Source organism: Acomys minous (genome assembly GCF_964271855.1).
Source record: "Acomys minous genome assembly, chromosome: 2".
In the NCBI taxonomy this organism is placed as follows: Eukaryota; Metazoa; Chordata; class Mammalia; order Rodentia; family Muridae; genus Acomys; species Acomys minous.
Window position 1 is genome coordinate 82011905 of NC_140484.1, and position 20400 is coordinate 82032304.

General features: G+C 40.8%; 2 protein-coding genes across 3 annotated transcripts in view; one reads left to right on the forward strand and one right to left on the reverse strand.

The window, feature by feature from the left end:
• Positions 1-19815, reverse strand: part of LOC311592605 (uncharacterized protein) — a 141180-nt gene extending 121365 nt beyond the window's left edge. The window contains exons 1-3 of one of the 2 annotated variants that reach the window (XR_014777462.1): positions 19729-19815; positions 19101-19244; positions 12577-12800 (exon numbers count right to left, since the gene is read on the reverse strand). The gene's annotated coding sequence lies outside the window, so the exon portion shown is untranslated. Of the gene's footprint in view, positions 1-12576; positions 12801-19100; positions 19245-19728 lie in introns of those variants that run through there. The other variant, XM_084773229.1, reaches the window with a different exon arrangement.
• LOC311592602 (uncharacterized protein C2orf78 homolog) lies at positions 7732-15158 on the forward strand. Its single transcript, XM_084773226.1, has 3 exons — positions 7732-7882; positions 10713-11471; positions 12610-15158. The coding sequence occupies exons 1-3, from the start codon at positions 7876-7878 to the stop codon at positions 14496-14498; spliced, it is 2655 nt and encodes an 884-aa protein (XP_084629352.1). The 5' UTR covers positions 7732-7875; the 3' UTR covers positions 14499-15158.
• Positions 19816-20400: the final 585 nt, after the last annotated feature.

Sequence of the window (20400 nt, forward strand, 5' to 3'; positions counted from 1 at the left end):
TCACAAGTCTCCAATAAGGTAATCACTACTAAAATTCACAGTTAAATGATCACGTTTTACCTTGCAATAAAAAAACACAGTTTAATGCTCTACCAATTAATATCTATTACATTACTTTTTCCTCCAACCTTGACAAGTTATTCTCTTCATCAGAAAACAACACCAAGTAAAAAGGAAGCATAGCAAGGAAATAGACTGAAGCATGCACAGCAGCAATCACAACTGCACTAATTTATGGAGGCAAGTACAAATATTTATAAGGGAAATGGATATGCTTTCCATTACAGAAAACAATACTATTTTCTTCCCACTGGCATGGATGGCCTCCTAAGTCACAGAAAGTATTGTTCTAGATCATAGTATAAGATGTGGTTCCCTTCTGTTCATAAAATCAAATTGTAAAGTTGTTTATATACCTAACAACTGTCCCTTTGTTGTACCAGCGTATAGATCTAGCTGGACATTTTGACAGTGTAGGACAGAAAGTCAACAATGAACTAGGACTTTTGTCTTCCATTTCTCCCCACCAGCCTGAAAAGAACTTTCTGGGTCTGTGAAAGCCAGATAGCAAAATAAAAGAAGCTCCCACTTCCATGCTAAGGTACTTTCTTAAAGTGCTGCAAACAGAATGTGAAGTGTCTCAGCACAAGTGTCTTGTCATCTAGTTGTACATGTAGCCAAAACCACTGGAAATAACCTTTAAGATCTCTAGGCTTCTGCATTCTTAGTGATCAACCACGAATAGGTAGATAACATTCCACTAGAACAGGGATTTTAAGAACCAGATAGCTTTAGGGCGTGTCTCTTTTCAAATGCCTTAACTGCTGTGTTTACTATTCTTCTACATGCTGTTCCAAATGTATAAAGCACTCAGAAGGCACAATTTTACTGACCATTAAACAAAATTTTTTGACCCAGAAAGGTCAGCATCTGTTAAGGGCCATTATTGTCCATTCTAATAAGGGTTATTTGCTATCCAGAGTCACCAATCTAGCCACCATTAACAAGGCAAGCATGAAAAGGAACCACCACCTGTATCAAATGACCCTCAGAAGGACAAGTTTGGGTATAAGGGAATGATGGAAATAATAGCTTATAGAGGTCTCTGGTCAGATAATTCACTGTGTCCTCCTCTAACTGTAGGTATTCTGACCAGCATGGAGCCACTGTGAATTTCTCCATTCTTGGGGAATTTAGTAAAAGCAGCTCACGTTTTTTTTTAACCTGATCCAAGATGAGGAAGAATGTGGATCAGCACCTGCTTACATTATCTACACAGCTCTGACCCAGCATGTTACTATAGCTATAGAGGCTAAAATTTCTTCTCTTGCCCATTTTCCCCCTAAAACTGTAACACAGCACAAGTATTGCCACATTTTTTTCTTCCATGACTGTGTTTGGCATCTTTTCCTAGAGAAGGATAAACACAAGACTTCTCATCATAACTAGGACACCAGGGATGGACTTCAAAAGTAATTCCACACAACTCCAACTTAAGGAGCTGGAAATGATAATAGCATTTCTTAAAGGAGTATAGCTAACAGATTAATAGCATTACAATGAATTGTTTAGAGGCAGATGTTTAACCAAACAGTGGTCATAACCATGACTGAAAACTTAAGAAAGCTAGGTCCTATGACCACCATTACCTGAAGACAGATGGACTGGTGTAGTGTGGAAAATGTCTCCCCAACAATAATTTAGTACTTCTATAAGCCAAGGGAGAATCTCTATACATCTTGCAGTTCATCTTTTCTGGACACGTGAATCCTGTTTGCTTCTGTCTCATAAATCTCCTTTATTCTCAAGAAAACAGTGTCTCAGTGTAGATGAAACTATTACTCCACAAACAGGAAGAGCTCTGTTTTCTTGTCTTTCAATTTGTAGTTTACTTCATTCCTTTGGCACTTTAAATACAATATGCATGCTGATTTGGGTCACTCAGAACTATCAAGGCTGATCATAGCTTACAATGACCATGCCACACCAAAAGATTAAAATAGGCACTAAACTTCTGTCAGCTACCCTGGTTACTGTTGAACGAACTTCTTTCCCAAGACTTTCATGAACACAGGCCTATCCATATCTGGGGACTGAATATCATATAACACCCCCCAAAAAACACTCTTATATCAGGAACTTCTCTCCATCCTCTGCCATTTTCCAGTCCTTGATTTAATTGGAATCACAGAAAATGAAGACTGTCAAACACATAAAACAAAAAGAACTTCCAAGTAAGGTTACATCAAACATTACACAGAAGGAACAAAGAAACCATCTCGACTACAGCAAGAGAAAACCACTTCCAAATAGTCAACCTGACACAACCTAGAGACAGCCAGTAAAAAGAAATGGTAATATAGAAATTACTTCCATAATATTAGCCAATGATTATTTCTATGGTATATTATAATTATTAATAATTGCTATAGATAGACTTGTACACATAGATAGTACTATACTTTGAAAGATTAGCCTGGCTGACATAAAATAGTAGTGGGGAAAGTCAAGGAAGCATGCCAGTAAGCAACATTACACTATGTTCTCTGTTTCAGTTCATGCCTCATGGTCTTGTCTTGATCACCTGCCTTGGCTTCCAGAGACACTGGCTGTAAAGACACAATTTTCCATCCCAACTTCCTTCCTTTTGTTCAGTGCTTTATCATAGTCATGGATAAGCAACTTAGAACACACATGTAAGCAAATACATCACAGTAAGAGTGGGATCTTTAACTTATACTGTAACCTCAGGGAAAACATAGAATATCTATTTAATCACATAAAAGACACCTACAGCTAACCTAGATTTGTATTCCAGCACAGAAACCATCCATATTTGAAGGAAGAAAGAGAACTTACCTTGATGATACAAGCCATAGAAATCAATACTTAATAATAACAGAACTTAAGGAGAGGATGACTTGACATAAAGATGATCTATACACAGAAGAGAGAGATGAATACCCCTATGAGGCCACAAGAAGGAATAAACTACAGGAGTAAGGAAGCAAATAAATGTTAAGGGACTGACAAACACTACCAAACTGACAGGAATTAACCCTCATCCATCAATATGAACCCAGAACGATAATGGTCTCAGCTGTCTGTGAAAAGTCACAGAAATAATGATGATATCAAAAAACATTTTTCTCTCTCCCTCTTTTTCTCCCTCCCCCTCCCTCCCCTGTGTGTGTGTGTGTGTGTGTGTGTGTGTGTGTGTGTGTGTGTGTGTGTGTGTGTGTTTAGCTTCCTCCTCACACAGTCCTGATGACCTTCTATTCCTCTTGTATCTATTCTTCAGGAGACAATGTGTTTCTAAAACTACTAAAACTAAAGCCTAAATGAACTTTCGTCCTTCATGGTCTCAGGAAGTGCATCACAGTATAGAAAAGGGAACAATACAGCAGATGTCATAAATGGATGATGTTCAGTCCTGAAATAATCTGGTGGCCTGAAGAACAAAGGCATTTCAGGTGTCCTTTGATTACTGACATTGGTACAGCAGGGGTTTGTCCACCACTACTCAACATTGAACTATTTGCACGGAAAAGCATTTCTCCTGTGGTTGACATGCAAACTGTGAGAAATTATGTAGTGTGCAGAAAGTCACAAGTAAATCTGTAGAATCTTAAATGACAGAGAACAAGATCCCTTGCTCAATTGTCATTTTAAAGTAAGGACTAATAAGCACTGTCATCAACAATTGTACTTTGTAAGGCATATAGAATAAGAAACATACATAAATGCATAGAGAAACCAGGCTATGATCTGTGGTCTATAAACCTAGTGAGGAAAGGTGAGCTATAACACAAAAAAAATTAGGAAGGCCACAAGATGCCCTATATTTATGCAAAAAAATTACCAAGGCTTCCCCAGTCAGTGAAAATATGCTGAGATGTAGTATTGGCAGTTTTAATTTTCTGTTCTCATTTAGTATAAAATAGTTTCACTATGAGTAGACATCACATTTTCCTTACCTATTCCTTTGTTGTTGGACACCAAGTTCTGGTCTTTAGATATTGATGACAGTATTCCAATCTACAGTGATGTGAAAATCACTAATACATTTAATCCCATGAAGCAGTATGGGTAGAATATGCAGTAGACCTACTTTTGGTATTTACAGGCATTCCATACTGAAATACAGAGAGGGTAGAATATTTCATATATCCAGCAACACCTTAAAAGGTGTCCTTTACTAAACTATACTTGAAAAGGTACACTGCTTTCAGTTGATGCTCCATTTATTTTCTTTTAATTAATTAATTAATTAATTTTATATCCCAGTCATAAATTACACTCTCTCCTCGCCTCCCCTCCCTCTGTGTACCTCCTCCTTTTTCTCAGAGAAGGGGAGCCCTCCCTTGGGTAACAACCCTGTTGGCATATCAAGTAGTACTGGGTACGTCATTTTCTATTGAAGCTAGACAATATAGTTCAGTTAGGGGAAAGGTATTCAAAGGCAAGCAACAGTTAGAGACAGCCCTTTCTCCTGCTATCAGAGATTCCACATGAGGACCAAGTTGTACATCTGCTACATATGTGTCTGGGGGTTGGGTGGGTAGATCTGTCCCATGGATGCTCTCTATTGGTGGGTTAGTCTCTGTGAGCCCAAGGCCCAGGGTAGTTGATTTTGTGTGTTTTCTTGTGGTGTCGTTAACCTCTCTCACTCTTCCAGTCCTTCCTTTTCCTCTTCCATAAGATTCCTTGTGCTCTGCCTAATGTTTGGATATGGATTTTTCCATTTGTTTTTAGTAGCTTCTGGGTGAAGGCATTCAGATGACTTTTATGCTAGCTTCCTGTCTGCTTATATAGCAGAATATTATTAATAGTGTCAGTGGTGAGTTCCTTCTCATAGCATGTAATTCAAGTTGGGCCAGTCACTAGTTGGCTGGTGTGTTTTGTGTATGGGTTGGTTTTCTGTACCCTCTACTACGAGTTCCACCTGGCTATAGAAAGTAGGCACTTCACACTTCAGGCTCCATATGTCCTGTGCTATGACACAGCTTGTATCACCATTACAGACTCCCAGGGGCCCTTCCCTGGCCCAGAGATACTCTCTCTGATTTCTGTTCTCTCTCCCAACCCTCCCCTCCTGACACCTGATCTTCACCTTTGTTCCCCTCCCCATCCCTTTTCACGCGGTTTACTCCCTCCATTTCTTTCAGATGTCTCATGTCTCATCCTTCAAATTCTTTTACTTTAACGCTCTGTGGACATGCTGTCCCAAATCTATAAGGCACTTGGAGGATACAATGATACCATACATGAAACAAAATATTTTTACAAAGGATGACAAGGGGATGTGAATGCCTACCCCTGTCCTTTCATTCAGGGGGCGTGTTTCCTGCAGAGTCACACACTATGCAGATTTCCCTGGAAAAGGCTGACAGGATTCAGTATAGCATGAAAAGGTCCCATCACTTGTACCTACTGATTCCTCACAAAAATAGGATTCAGAACAAGAGTATGCATAAGAAATGCTACCTAAAGAATTAAGAAGATGTTTGTGCTCCAGAGCAAATGCCACATGTCTTTTTAACTCCTAGTTGTCAGACTCTAATGGGTCTATTATGTGTCTTAGAATCCCTTGATGGGTCTGGAAAATCATGCCAATCTCATCACAGTGACCCAAAGACAAGAACATGGTCAGTGTCTGGATGTCCACCTCAATCTATGCATATTTCTCACAAGTTCCAGGATAACACTGTAGATACAGACGTCCCACTTTCCTTTCTAGCCCATATCTGGTCACTGAGAGGGCACATGATAGCTGAGCAATCTCCAACACAGCATACTTTTGCAAGTGAACCAATGTATATAGCTTATTCAGAGGGTTTAGTGAACACAAGATAGCATACGCTTATTTTGCTTGCATTAGTCCACTTGTTTCACCTATGCCATCTATGAATGTTTGATTTAAAAACTCGTAAAACTCACTTATATAGCATGTGGTGGCTGTCAATTTACTTAAACTATAGCTAGCACATGCATTGTCCTTTGTGTCTGTCTCTAACCATGACTCTTTGTCCTCTCCCTGATCATGGTTCTGTGTGTCATGTAAAAAAGGACATTCTTACAGCAGAGTTTTGTCCATAATTACACAACATTAAATGATATGCATGGAGGAACTGCTCTACTGAGCCAGACATGCAACTGCCTGCTACACCACTAGGTCATTGTCAAAGCTCCTGAGTGAAACCCCTAATACACAATGTGATTGTTGTAAGACAGCCTAAGTGACTCTATTGTCATTTGAAATAAAGGGTAATAGTCACTGTCATATTAGCTACTGCTTTGTGCACAGATAGATAAGAAATGTTTACGAATACATACTAGACCCATGCCATAATCTATAGTCTATGAAACTACCAGTGAGTGAAAGAAAAAGGAGATAAAAGACACATCAAAAATGACAAAGGATACAAGATTCCCTGTATTTCTACAAAATGCTAAATATATTCCTGTCTGTGAGGACATACTTAGAGATGGGCTCCTCTTTTTCTCACATAGGAACCAAAACACCAACGTCTTTGTTCATGTAACCCAGCATCTGTACCTACAAACGCCTTCTTCCTTTCTCCAGGTATTCTGCTTTCTACTTATCCTAGTCTTCTACCCAAGCATGGCAGAGAATGCTGGAAACCCAAAGTTCTACAGAGGTTGTTGCAGGAAGAAAGATGCTACCGTAACTGCCACACTTCACTCGGTTGTGAACAAAAGTGAAGGCAGTCAGACTCAGTGTCTCACAACCATGATTCTATACAAAGGGACACAGAGTCAGAGTGCCCAAGTGTCTGAACACAGAGGGAAATCCACAGTGAGATCCAGAACAACACGTGCTACAGGACAAACCCAGCTCAGGAACACAGAAGGAGAGAAACCAGAAAGGATTCACAGAGTACGGGCAGGAGAACAGCAATAAATGAATGAAGGAGGGGATGCTTACAGCCTCAACTTCTGCTCCTCTGCTGTTTGTTCTAAATACAGAATCCACTTTGACAAGCATTTGCATGATGAACAGAAGATCACTGTGATATCACCCACTAGTGTAAGGATGCACGATCAAATGGTACAAGAATCAAATCATACAAAGAAGGAAGAAAACAGAGGAGAAAATGTGTCTAACCTACGTAGCACAGATTTTTAAAAGGAATCCTGGACAAGAAACCCAAAGAGAAGAGTCTTGGAGTTCATGATCTGCTACAAGGTGCATTCCATACACTCAGCCCTGCCCTTCAACACAGTCACAAATGAGAATTATAATTTCATCCTTTTGTCATGAACAAATGCTGACAGCTCACATCTCAGATAAATTAAAGTGGTTTCTCAACTGAGTTGCCCCAACCTAGATGTCTGTCTCCTTGTCCAAGGGTGCTCTCTGTATGTATAGTGTGTGCTGATGGGATATATTTTTGTTGGAATGTGACATATCATATGCATAAAAACACAGCTTCATTGAGGAGCACTGCCATGATCTCCTAGGGTAGAAGTCAAGGGAAGAAGGAATGCCATGCAGATTACCAACCTTCACCATCCCCACACCTCAACCTTCATGGCTGCTGTTTATCTTCTGGCATCTCCTCCACCCAATCCTGTCTTTTAGCTCAGAATCTCACCTTCCCATTGGCTACTGCCTGATTTATGACATCATTCTTGCTCTCGCCCTATCAGCATCTGGTAGAATATTGGGGTTTCCATGGAGCTGCCTGTAAACAAATTGGATCACAGGTCACCTGTGACCAGTGACCAGTGGCCTCTGTCTGATACTGGACACAGGTGCTAGTTTGGTCAGTACATTCGTCAAGACCTACCATTTACCCTGCTCCATTATAATTTGGATCACTGTTTTTCCTACTCACCCCTACTCTGACCATGTCAGGTAAGGAAAGAAACTTTAAATTGTTTGTTTTCATATTATCTTTTGTTATATTTAGTATACATTTAAATAGAATACTAAGGAGGATACTACTGATACAGAAATATCAAGTTCAATGTCACATTTCACTTTGGTTCTTACTAAGAATGTGAATTTGGAAGTTTACTCTCAACTGTTTCTTCATCCTCACTGAGACTACAATGCCACTATGCTCTGGACTCTGGATACTTGAATCTTAAGAGGCAAGTAAGTGAACAAGGAATAAAATCTAGCCCTCCTGGATAGTGGTAAATACAACAGAAACAAAGATAAACAAGATGTACAGAGATCTAGATTTCATACCATGATTGTAATGGTCTTTCTCCACTACTACTTCCCTGTTACTGCTCAGTACCATTGTAAATGTGTCAGTTACACTAGGTATGGTAATACACTTATCACCACATTACATGTGCACATTACACACAGCTTCATCAGTGAACACAACATGTAAGGGCTGAATTAATGAAGATCAGATCAAGTCAACCCTATGCTCCAGTGGCCTTGTCTTGACACAAACAAAATAAAAAAAATACAGAAAGAGATAAAGAGAGTGTCTGCTAGGTCTTAGAGTCCTTGGTATATCTTAGATAAACAGAATGTTGGAAAGACTAAGAGGGAACTGGAGTCTGAGAAGGCAGTTATTGTAGGGAAAGAAATTTAGAGGCTGTTATGTGAAAGATAGACCAACAGGGACCTGAAGGCATATCAAAGTATAAAGATAAGGGGGGAGAAAATATGGAAATAAGTCAGAATTGCAGAGGTGATTCTAAAGGAAAACACAGATAGTTTGGGATCCTTTCAAATCAAAAGGCCTAAAGCATGTTCATTTCCATAGCATTGGTTAGGTACCCACACTATTGAGAGCTGTCTGGGTGCAGCTCCCCTGTCATATACAGAAGGCACTTTCCCACTAGTTCCTGGCTCTTACAATTTATCCCTTCCCTCTTGTACAAAGTTCCCCGAGTCTTCAATGCCTGGTTATGCTGGGTATCATCACTGGGGCTGAGCACCCTAGTGTCAGTTCTTCTCTTCTCAGCACACACTGACAAAGGTGAGGGAATCCTCAGAAGGCTTCCCTCTACAAGAGTTATGGTCAATTAACAGTAACATAGAATCAAATTATTCTAGGATGAACCCTCTAATAGGTTAGCAGATCACGAGGTCAACCTTAAATACCTGAAAGCCCCAAGAAATGTTATCAGCAGGCTATATTCATAAAATTACAATCAAATATGTGTTTAATAGTTATACTTAAATGAAGAGGTCATGAATTATAGAAACAATGGAAGATGTGCACGAGGAGATAGAATGCGCAAGTATTTGTATACAACATCATTGATATATCACTTTTAATAAACAAGAATGCTCATAGTAAAGAACAGCTTGCAGTAAAGGTGCTTGCAGACACCTATGATAACAGCAATCTAGAGCCAATCTCTGTTACTCTAAAGCCAGTCTGAACTACGTTGAGAGACCTGTCTCCTTTTTTATGTTTTTATTATTTAATTAATTTATTCAGATTACATCTCAGTTGTTATCCTCTCACTGGTATCAACCTATTCCTCTCTCCCTCCCACTTTTATCCTATCCCCTATGCCCAAAGCCATTGACCGAAGTGGACTTTATCCACTATTATATGGTCATAGGCTATCTATCAAGTCTTATCTTGGTAGCCTGCATATTCTTTCTCTGAGTGCCACCATGCCTCCCCACCACAGGTAAGTGGTCAAATATGGGGCACCAGAGTTCATGTCAGAGTCAGTCCACACTCTCCACATAACTGTGGAGAATGTCCAATCCATTGGCTAGATCTGAGTAGGGGTTCAATGTTTACTGCATGTATTCTCCTTGGTTGGTGCAGTAGATTGAGCATTTCCCCCTGGGTCCAGATCTGCTTATCATGATGTTCTTCCTGTAGGTTTCTATGACCCTCTGGGTCCTACTATTTTCTCATTCTCCTATACTTCTCTCACCTAGAATCCCAATAGGATGTCCTACATCTATCCCATGCTCAGGGTAAGTGAAGACATTCATGAGACATCCCTTTTGGGATAGTCTCCAATTATAAGTGAGTATATATCATATAAGCAACTTAACAACACATCTGGAAGATGTAGAAAAAAAGAAACAGAAACACCCAAGAAGAGCAGACATTTGGAATTAATCAAACTCTTGGTTAAAATCAATAAAGTAAAAACAAAGAGACAATTCAAAAAATCAACAAAGCCAGGGGCTGGTTCCTTGAGAAAATCAACAAAATAGACAAACCATTAGCCAAACTAAGGAAAAAGGCAGAGAGATACTATCCAAATTAATACCCTCAGAATTGAAAAGAGAGACATAACAATAGTCACTTAAGAAATACAAAGAATCATAAGATCCTACTTCAAAGGCATATATGCCACAAAATTTGAATATCTAAGGGATATGGACAGTTTTTGAGACCTGTTTCTTATATGCACTAAGATCTGCATAGGACTGAAGCAAAGGCATGGGAAGCTAAGCTCTCACACCTCCAAATACTTCTTTTCCAGTACACAGTTATGATGAAGTGTCACAACAGATTTAAGAGAAGGACAAGGCAGGGCAAAGTAGGACACTGTCTACATTGTAGCAAAGGCTGAACTAAATCAACTAGAGATTCCATGCCCACTCAGGAAGAAGAGGCAGGTGAGGGAACATCAGTCTCAGACTCTCCCAAAGAGTACAAACTGGAGATAGCACTACTCTCCACAGGAAGATAGGAAGTGTCAGTCTCATCATTTTCCCACTGTCTTCTTGCTTCCTACAGAAAATTTCCAAAGCTCAGCTTTCTTTGGGACTGAAAGTTCTCTGCAGCCTTCTCTACCTGTACTGAGCAACTCCACACCCTCAGCAGGAAGGGTGTGCAACTTCTCCAGGGTCTCCACCTCAGCTGGGAGTTCAGCCTGGCTCCTGCCATCAGCCTCCAGCACTTCTCTGCAGCCTCTTATGGGCAGTACCTACCTTTACCAACATGCTGGCACGGCTATGCTGACAGTGCTGACTGACCAGGGCCAGATCTCCACCTCCACGCTTTCCTATCCAGGTTCTCTCAAGTGGGATCTAACAGGAAGCACTGGTGGGAGGGCCACTTCACTCCAGGACTTCACTGTGACTGTCAGTGACCCGGACACCACACTCTCCTCACTGTCTGTGACAGCCGAGCGTGATAAAATTTTAGATCCCAATGTGATAGTCCCTTTGTATCCAACACTGTCTAACAACTTTGACCATGCCATACCACTGCAGATGCCAAATCAAGGATACAGCCTGGCCCCTTCTTACCAGGAAGGCAGCCAGGTCTATTACTATGACCACAATGGCCTTTGTCCTTTGATTCCTGGAAAACGGGGACAGGGCCTGCACACCTACAGCTCTGTGTGCTACCCTGAGAGTCAGACGTCAGCCCAGCAACCAGAAATGGTGATGGTGCTAAAAGAGATTCAGCCAAAGAAAGTGCAAGCACCACTTTCCACCTCTGCCTTCTACTCTGCACCAGCTCAAGCAATGACAGATACCAGTCTTCAAGGTGAGTAAAAAGCCAGGAGAGGAAGGAATGGTATTAGCACTCTAAGGAGACTCAGCGCTAACATTCAGTAGTGGGGACTCATCACAGAAGGAGAATGTGAGTCTTGACAGGTTATTCCAGCTCTAGTTTCCATCACCATCATCAGACTCTATAATGAGAGACAATGCAGAGCTATAGTGTGAGGCATCCATCCTGCATAAGTGGTGCCCACGGTCACACATGTCACTACCAAAGATAATCAGTCTCACACAATAATTACCTACAGTCTCCTTCCTTATCTATTACTCTGGGCCTTAAGAAAACATGGAGAGATTTTGTGCTGGTAACACTAAATTTTCCACGAATGGAAATCATTTTTCAGGGCAGTGTAGCTCAAATCTGTCCGGGCGAAAGTACTCCTCCCAGGGCCAAGCACTTTTAAACGAATTACCTTACACCTCAAATTGCAGGGACAAATTTAGGGGCAGCCCATTTACCATGGCTAAGTTATCCAAAGCTGCTGCTTCTTTCTCTCCTGCTGTGGTACTTCAGAGGTAATCCATGACCAAGATTGTACAATAATGAGGAAATGTTCTCTAACATTGTTTCATGCCCAAACAGAAAGATTTTAACTTCTTAAATCAATTGCCATGTACCTCTAAGAAGTTGGACAAACATGGGTCTAGAGGAAGCTTTCACTGTTGAAATGCTGTGTCATAGCAGTATCCAAATGGAGTTGTATACATAAAGCCACATAAAAATCAGGATTCTGGGGGCATCTGAGTAATGCCCTAAAATGAAAGAAGTTGTACAGTCAGGCAAGTTCGAGAATGTTATGGACCAGACAACATGCCAAACAACAAATTCCCAAGGGAATGAGACTCACTGTATGAAAGACAAAGGGAAAGGCACATGAGGAGCACACATATAGGGAATTCTGTACAAAAACATGAGAGAAAACATGACATGGCATAGTCACCAGAAACTGAACAGTTACCATTTGTCTGTGAACAGAGGTGCTGCCATTGCTGCCCAAGCAGAACACATAGGTTGCCATCTACATAGCTAAAAGCACCAGAGTGCTGTGATGCTTCCAAAGAAAGGGGTGAGGAAGCATCTCACTTACCAGGTACTGACTTCTTTCTTGACTTTTTTTCAGTGGTGGAAATGGAAGCATTCCTGGGATTGCCACCTTCTGGCCATATACACGGTCTGATGAAGAGCCCAGAACTGTGCAACACCCACACCCAGGTTTCCGAAATGAAGACAACACCTGTGGATGAGGACAGGTCCTTAACAGCCTCCATCCACAGCCTTTCAGATTTCCTGGCCTTGCCTCCAGCTCAAAGCCTGGAACAAACAGAGAATAAAAACTTGGATGAGACTAAACCTGAGCTTCCAATGCCTCTGGATACCCATAAAAGCACAAAAGAAAACCAAGACACATCACTCCTCTCTTTAGCAAACCTTGACATGCAGCAGCTTCTAGACTGCACTGATTCTGTGAGCTTAAGGCAGAAGCCTGTTTCTGACAATGCCGGTATGGAGGGTAGCATCATTGGACCAGAAGAGCAAGGGTCATTGGACAATGTGATGATGTCCACTATCGACTTTGCAGACATCAAAACACTGGTGGCAGATATTCACCTTCCACAATTATTCAACACCCTCACAGACCTAGAACAATTCCAAGATCCCACAGCAACCAAATCCAAAGTCTCCACAGGTCCCTGCAGGGATCAGGCCCAGAACATCTCTACAGTTATTAGTGGACCATCAGAGCAGGTGAGGAAGAAAGACCATGAAGCCTCTGAGCTGCTTGATGGAGCTCTTCAGGCCAAAATCCATCCCAGGGACCTGATGGAGGGAGAGGAGTTTGTGACCAGTGCTGGAGTCATTGACAAGGCTGTTGACAACAGGGCTAAGCTCTTGGAAGGCAAAGATCAGAAAGTGGAACCCAAGCCCAGCAGAGCTAGAACACAGGAGCAAGATAACACCAAGGGGACCAGAGAAAATACCTCGAAGAAGACAGAAGAAATTAAGCAGTCAAGGAAAAAAGTGAAGACAGAAGAGCAATCCACCATCCCCAAGAGCAAAAGGAAGAGGAATCCTCCTGAGCTCAGCCACAACAGCTTTAAAAAGCCTCGAACCCACCTCGGCATGCACATGCTGGAGTCCGTGCAGGTCTTTCACCCTCTGGGCAAGAAGAGTGAGAAGAAAACTAGCATGTGCTCCTCCCAGGCCCTCAGAATCTCGAGCAGCAACAAAGATCCCAGGACAGGTCCAGCCACAACAGCATTGCTGGATATGCCACATGAAGGCCAAGGCCCTGACAAAACCATAGGCAATGCCCAAAGAGCAGAAATAGGTGCTCACAAGGAGTGTCTGACCTCATCCCAGTATGAGCTGCCCCCACCTGGGAAGGTCAAGTTAGTACCTCTGCCTTTTCCCACCCTGGACAAGCCTCAAGCCAGACCTGTATCTAGAAAGCCCCTCTCCCTGACATCACACAGGCCCACTGCAGCTCACTCTGCAAGGCCTCATTCCCACTTGGCTCAGCCAACTCCAGTCATGCCAGCCCAACCATCTCTTGCCAGCACATCTTCAATGGCCTCTGTCAAGCCAGTTCTGCCCATTTCCACCAGTGCCTCACAATCTAATGTACCCAAAGCCATCCAGTCTAGCACTGTGACTCAGTCTGCTGCATCAAGGCTTCCACCCGACAGAGCATCGTCTCACACTTCACTCCAAACAGAGCTTGTTTCTGCTGCCAGGAAGAAGGCACCATCACCTGGCAAACCGCAAACCCAGTATCTGCTGCAAGACTTCAGCCGGCAACCAATTCCATGGAGGAAAGTTGACATCCCAGGCCCAGTTATCTCACAGCCCATCACAAAAGAGCAGAGGCCAGAGAGGGAGGCCATGAAGAGGAGGGCTCAGCAGGAGCGAGAGAATGCTGTCAAGTACCCCTCCTCTAGGCAACTGCAGCTTTTCCTTCAGAGGGAGAAGGACATGGAAATTTCTCAATATTATGGCTATGCAATGTAAGAGGAGGCCAAATGTTTGTAACAAGTTGTTTACCAGTATGGATAAGGATAAATATAGACATCAATAGCAATGCATACATTAAATATATAGAGACATAGGTATATATGTAGGTATGTAGATGAATATTGACTTTTGTGTTTATATACACAGACCTATATTCTATAATATTTGTAAATATTTGAATACAGTAAAATTGACAAAAAAATTTTAGTCAGTGCTTTTAATCCATAGTTTACTTAAAAGATAAAAGCCTTTTTATTTTCTCATAACTTAGATATTATTATTGTTAATTTAGTTTTCCAAGGCCATGTATGTACATAAATATAGCAATTACTATGCACACAATTCATCAAAATATATACTGTTAAGAAAATTATTCTTTCACCCTCATTTTCATTGTACTAGTCACTGAACACTATATATATACTAACATTATACTGTAAACAGGACACATTCAGGTTGAGACCACAGTTCATTCCATTTGAAACTTCTCACATCAGCTCTTAACCATTATTTGGGAACAGAGCTCTTCCCACTATTTCATGAGATGAAATATATACTTTCGTGTATATACAATCTAGTACCAAGATATGAGAAAAAAACCTATTAAGATGACTTTCTCTTAGATGGGTTTAATTAGATGAATATGTTTGTCTCAAGTTGCACCCATTTTATAATAAACCCACTTAATATTTTATTTAATGTGTGTGACTCTTCTGTATATGTTTCTTGGCAACACATGTGTGCAGTAGACACACAGGGCAATGGGGGCATCAGAACTCTGGTTTTGGAATGAAGAAAGATTGATCCACCACGAGGGAGTTAGGAACTCAGCCTGGGACTATGAGAGAACAGCAAGTGTTCTCATCATGCTCAGTCATCTCACCAGGCGTGAGCGGAATCCAGATTTCTGTACATAACTTCATTACTTTCTGGCTGTAAATATTTTGCTCTATATGTACATCACATTTTCTCATCCATGACAAGGCTGTTGGACACTAAGCTTGGTTCTCTAATGTACGACATCAAGAGCTACAGTCAACACTGATGGCCAAGTACTTCTCCAATATGCTGAGGTTTTTTAATGGTAAAATTGGACCATATGCTAAACCCGGTTTCAGCTTTTGGTGGACCATGCATGCTGACATCTAAACAGGGTGGAATACTTCATCACACCACAAGGGTATAACATTTTTTTCATACATATGCCCTAATCAGTGTTTGTCATCTCTTTTCTGATTGACCAAGAATGGCATCTCCTGGAGTTTCACTGTGCATTTCACTGATTCTTCCTGAATCTGAACATATTTATGTGCTCACAATTTTTTTGTATTAAATCATTGAGGACTTCTTTTTTTACCCTCAACAATTGAGTTGCATTGTTTCCTATGATTTAGACATTTTATCTCATTGTAAATTATCTAGATATTAATCCTCTATCTGCATATATAATAACAAAGATTTGCTCCCGTTCTCTTGGCCATTCCCTGAAGTAACTGCTTTGTTTGCTGGCAATTATCCCCTTAGTTCCCTCAGAAACCACACATCAATTATGGGAAGGACTACTTGAGTGCTTGGAGTCCTGCTCCATCCTGGCCTATACTTGTACTTTCAACTCTATGTGGTATCTGTTTTCTAACAGTTTCAAGTTTGTTACACTCAGGGCTCTGATGCATATTGACTTGGGTAATATGACCCTTAAGGAATCTAATGCATGGATTTTTAATTTAATTTGAGTGTCTTGAAATAGGTTCTCTTTCCAAAGCACTGTCTGTCCTTGAAGTAACTATGTAGACCTGGATAGCCTTGAACTCACAGAGATATGCCTCCCATAGCCTCTGCTTCTGCCTTTGCCTGTGCCCCTGCCTCCAGATGGCTGGGACTAAAGGAATGCTCCACAGTTCCAGGTAGAATCAAGTTTCTTTCTATATATACATGAATATCCAAGTTTCCCAGAATTATTTGATGAAGAGGCCAAGGAATATTTTTGTTATCCCTCTAAAACCACAGTAGATTTAACTAATGTATTTACATCTGGAACTCAACTCATATTAACTTATCCAAAAGTCTCCTTATGCTATTACTAAGCTACTACTAAGTTATTACTAGCTACCATAGCTGAGCATCACTGACCTCATCTGAGATGAGAGTTTACTATACAGGGAATCTTGTACTTCCTTGGTATTTTTAAGATTGATTTTCTCCCAGAATCCTACACTGTCATAGGTTTCCAATTTTGCACAGTGATGCTCCCACCACAGTGTCTCTTGTTTCTGCAAGCACTCAGCTCTCCCACCCCAGCTCTTCCCAAGTCTGTTCTCCAACCTCATTTCTGTCCAGGCTCCCTTCCCTACTTTGTTCCCTCTCTTCAAGCACTTCCACTGCCTACCCTTTGTCCCCTTCTGAGTGAGATTTAAGCATCCTTCCATGGGTTCTCCTTGTTTTTTATATTCTTTGTGTATATGAATTGTAGTATGGTTATTCCTTTCTATATGGCTAAAATCTGCTTATGAGTATGTACCATGAATATCTTTTTGCATTTGGGTTACCTCACTCTGGATGATCTTTTCTAGTCCCAACCATTTGTTGGCAATTTCAAGATTTCTTTGTGTTCAAAAGCTGAGTAGTATTCTATTGTGTAAATACAGCACAGTTTTTCTGTCCATTCTTTGGTTGAGGGACATTTGGGTTGAGGGGATATAGGGTTAATGCTAACTGAGAATCTTAGTAGCAGGGGTCATGAAGACTGAAGATGCTACCATCCAAGTAGTTAGGACTCCTAATGGAGGAAAAGGAACACAAACCCACCCTTCTTCTGGGAGTAATGGCATCAGAATTTATTGGGTTATTTCATCCACCTGCAGATTCTCATGGTGTAGCTATTTTTACAATATCAAATATTCAACATCTGTGAAGGCCTAATCCTGTCCATTCTAACAAAGGACATTTGCTGTCCAGAGTCACCCATGCAGACAAAATTAAAAAGGCCAGGATTAAAAGATCCTACTACCTATATTAAATTATCCTCACAGGACAATTTCATATAGAAGGGAGTGATCCAAAGCAATAGACTATTGAGGTGTTTAGGCACATAATTCACCATGTGCTATTTTAATTCCATATATGGGCACTGGCATAGGATTATTGCACATCAGTTCACAGTATAGAAGCCATTTGGATCTATATCCTTTAACTCTGATATAGAGATCTGCATGTCTCTACCTCTCCAACTGTTGGGATTAGAGGTGTGCAACACTGTGTCCTGCAGCTCATACAATCTTTTACATGGATCCTTCAAAGCACGAATTTGTACATGAACCATTTCTGCTGTTATCCATATTAGGTTATTATCTCACCACAAAAAAAAAAAAAACACTGAGTCCCAGCAGCTTACACAATTATAACTCCATCAGCAAAGAGGCAAGGAGGCAGACTATAGCAGTTACTGCAGCACAGACAGCTACACGAATCTATGGGCACAAGCAAGCCTATTTAAAAGGGAAATGATGCCCATACCTTCCATTCAATAAAACCATAGCAGCTCTCTCACCATTGGTTTCTTAGGTCTCCTCAGTTACTGGGGATATTTTCCTGGATCATAGAATAAGATATAACCTTCATGCTGTGCCACTGTTGCTCAAATTGAATTGTAAAATGGTTGGTTTTATACCTAACCACTGTGCCTTCTTTGTGTGACTGTGTATATCCTGACTTTTCAATATTGTGTGAAAGGTAGCCCTCATATGAGGTGGACAGTGTGTGAGCATTCTCCAACAACAGGATGGAAAGACTTACTCTATCGATGGAAGCTAGCCAGCAGGAAGTGAGACTCCAGCTTGATTCCATCTGATTTCTTGATATTATGCAACTCAAGAAATGGGACTACTATCTACCTCAGGATAGCTAACAACAGGATCACACAGTCTTTAGAATCTGAGATGTCTATATGACCTTCCTAGCCAACAACTCTGAGACACAAGCCAGACTCAGGCACTTAGCATCAAGAAGGCATATGGCTTTTTGGAGGTCCTTATTTGGGATACTGTATTTCAAATTATTTTACTTTACACTTTTCATGGAGATCCTGCATCAGATCTATAAGGCACTCAGTGGTAATAATGATACCATATAGAAGAAACATTTTTTACATAGGATGACCAGAGTCTTGGAAGACCTACCACTCTCCTTTCTATCAGGGAATGTGTTTCCTGCAGAGTGACACATTAAGCAGAATATCTGGGCAAGGTTGGCACTACCTAGTAGAGCAAGGAAAGGTCCAATCACTTGTAGCTGCAGATTCCTCACTAGAAAAGGATTCAGTACAGGGGTATATATAGGAAGCACCACCTTAACAATTAAGAAGATTCCAGATAAAATGTCATGTACTTCTTTAAGTCCTAATTGTCAGAATCTCATGAGGTCATTGTACATCTTGACATCCTTAAGAGTCTGATAAAATACATCCAATTTTTCCACAGCATGTGTGGGGAGGTCAGAGGTCAGCTGTCTGGAATCTGTCCTCTGTCATGGTGGGATTTTGGGGGGGGAATTCAGATGGTCAAATTTGGTTGGCAAATACGTTTACCTGCTGAGCAAACTCACCAATTCTACTTCAACTTTTCCAAAGTACATTGTTGGAGGTGGGTGGAGTCACCACCATGTCACCAAACCTCAAATTCTCACAGAACTTTCACACTCATGGAAAAATATATGCACATCCATGTCGCAAAATTTATCATTCATTGCCTTAAAAAGAAAAAAAAACAAGTGTCATTTGCATTAAATGATGGTTTTAAAATAAGCAAAAAACATTTCCCCACCATTCTTTAAAAGCTTTAAATATACTTGTATAATTTTTCTGTATAGATTTATTGTTTGCTTACAGTCATCCTAAAAATTATGACTACCTCATCTCTCAGGGGACCCTACCATATCAGTTTATATAAGAACACCCCACCTGAGAATTGTCTTTATATCACAGATTCAGAGGACTGGGGAGATGGTTCAGGGATCAAGAGCAATTTTTGATTTTCCAGAGGTTCCAACACACACACACACACACACACACACACACACACACACACACACACACACTTTCTTTAAAAAAAAACTCTTTAAAAAACATATAGGTTATTGTGACTGGAGAGACAGCTCAGAGGTTAGGAGTACTGGCTAGCCTTCCACAGAACCTGGGTTCATTTCCAGTACCCAAACAGTAGTTCACACCTACCTGTAACTCCAATTCCAGGGCTTTTGACACCTTGCACAAACATACATGCAGGCAATGTACCAATAAACATAAAATGTTTTTTAAAAATATGGATTCCAGTGATCCTTTTGCTATGTAACTCTCCTAAAGGAATCAGACTTGTTGGAACCTCTCATTTGTCTGCTTTTTCAGACAGGGTCTCAATGTCTATGCTAATAGGCCCTGAAAATCTATTACCCTCAGCCTCAGCCTCCTGAGTGCTGGCATTACTGGTGTGCATGCTATCAGGCATATGATAATTTTAATTTACCAAATAAAACAGCACATACTTCACTTGCTCAGTCCAATGCTGTCAAATATTGTTTCCAGTACATTGCTATCATCAACAGTGATCAGAAAAATTCTAATAGGTAACAAAGTGAACATGTCTCTATCTTAAAGAACAAATATTTTAGTAATCAGGCAACAGTGGTGTCACTGTTGCTCTGAGGAACCCATCACCCTACAGTAATCTGAAAATCACAGGGAACACTGGCAGATACCCAAAGCTACATTAGGCATTTCAAAAGGGTCCATGAAGTGACTCCTAATAAGTGGGCTAAAGAGGAGGCTGGGCTGGGCCTTTGTTTCCCATATCTACAGCCATCAGAATAATTTTTATCTCTTAACATAATGACTGAAACTAAAGTTCAG

Coding starts and splice junctions, on each gene's coding strand:
- LOC311592602 (XM_084773226.1), top strand. Junction 11,472..12,609: donor GACAGATACCAGTCTTCAAG/GTGAGTAAAAAG, acceptor ACTTTTTTTCAG/TGGTGGAAATGGAAGCATTC.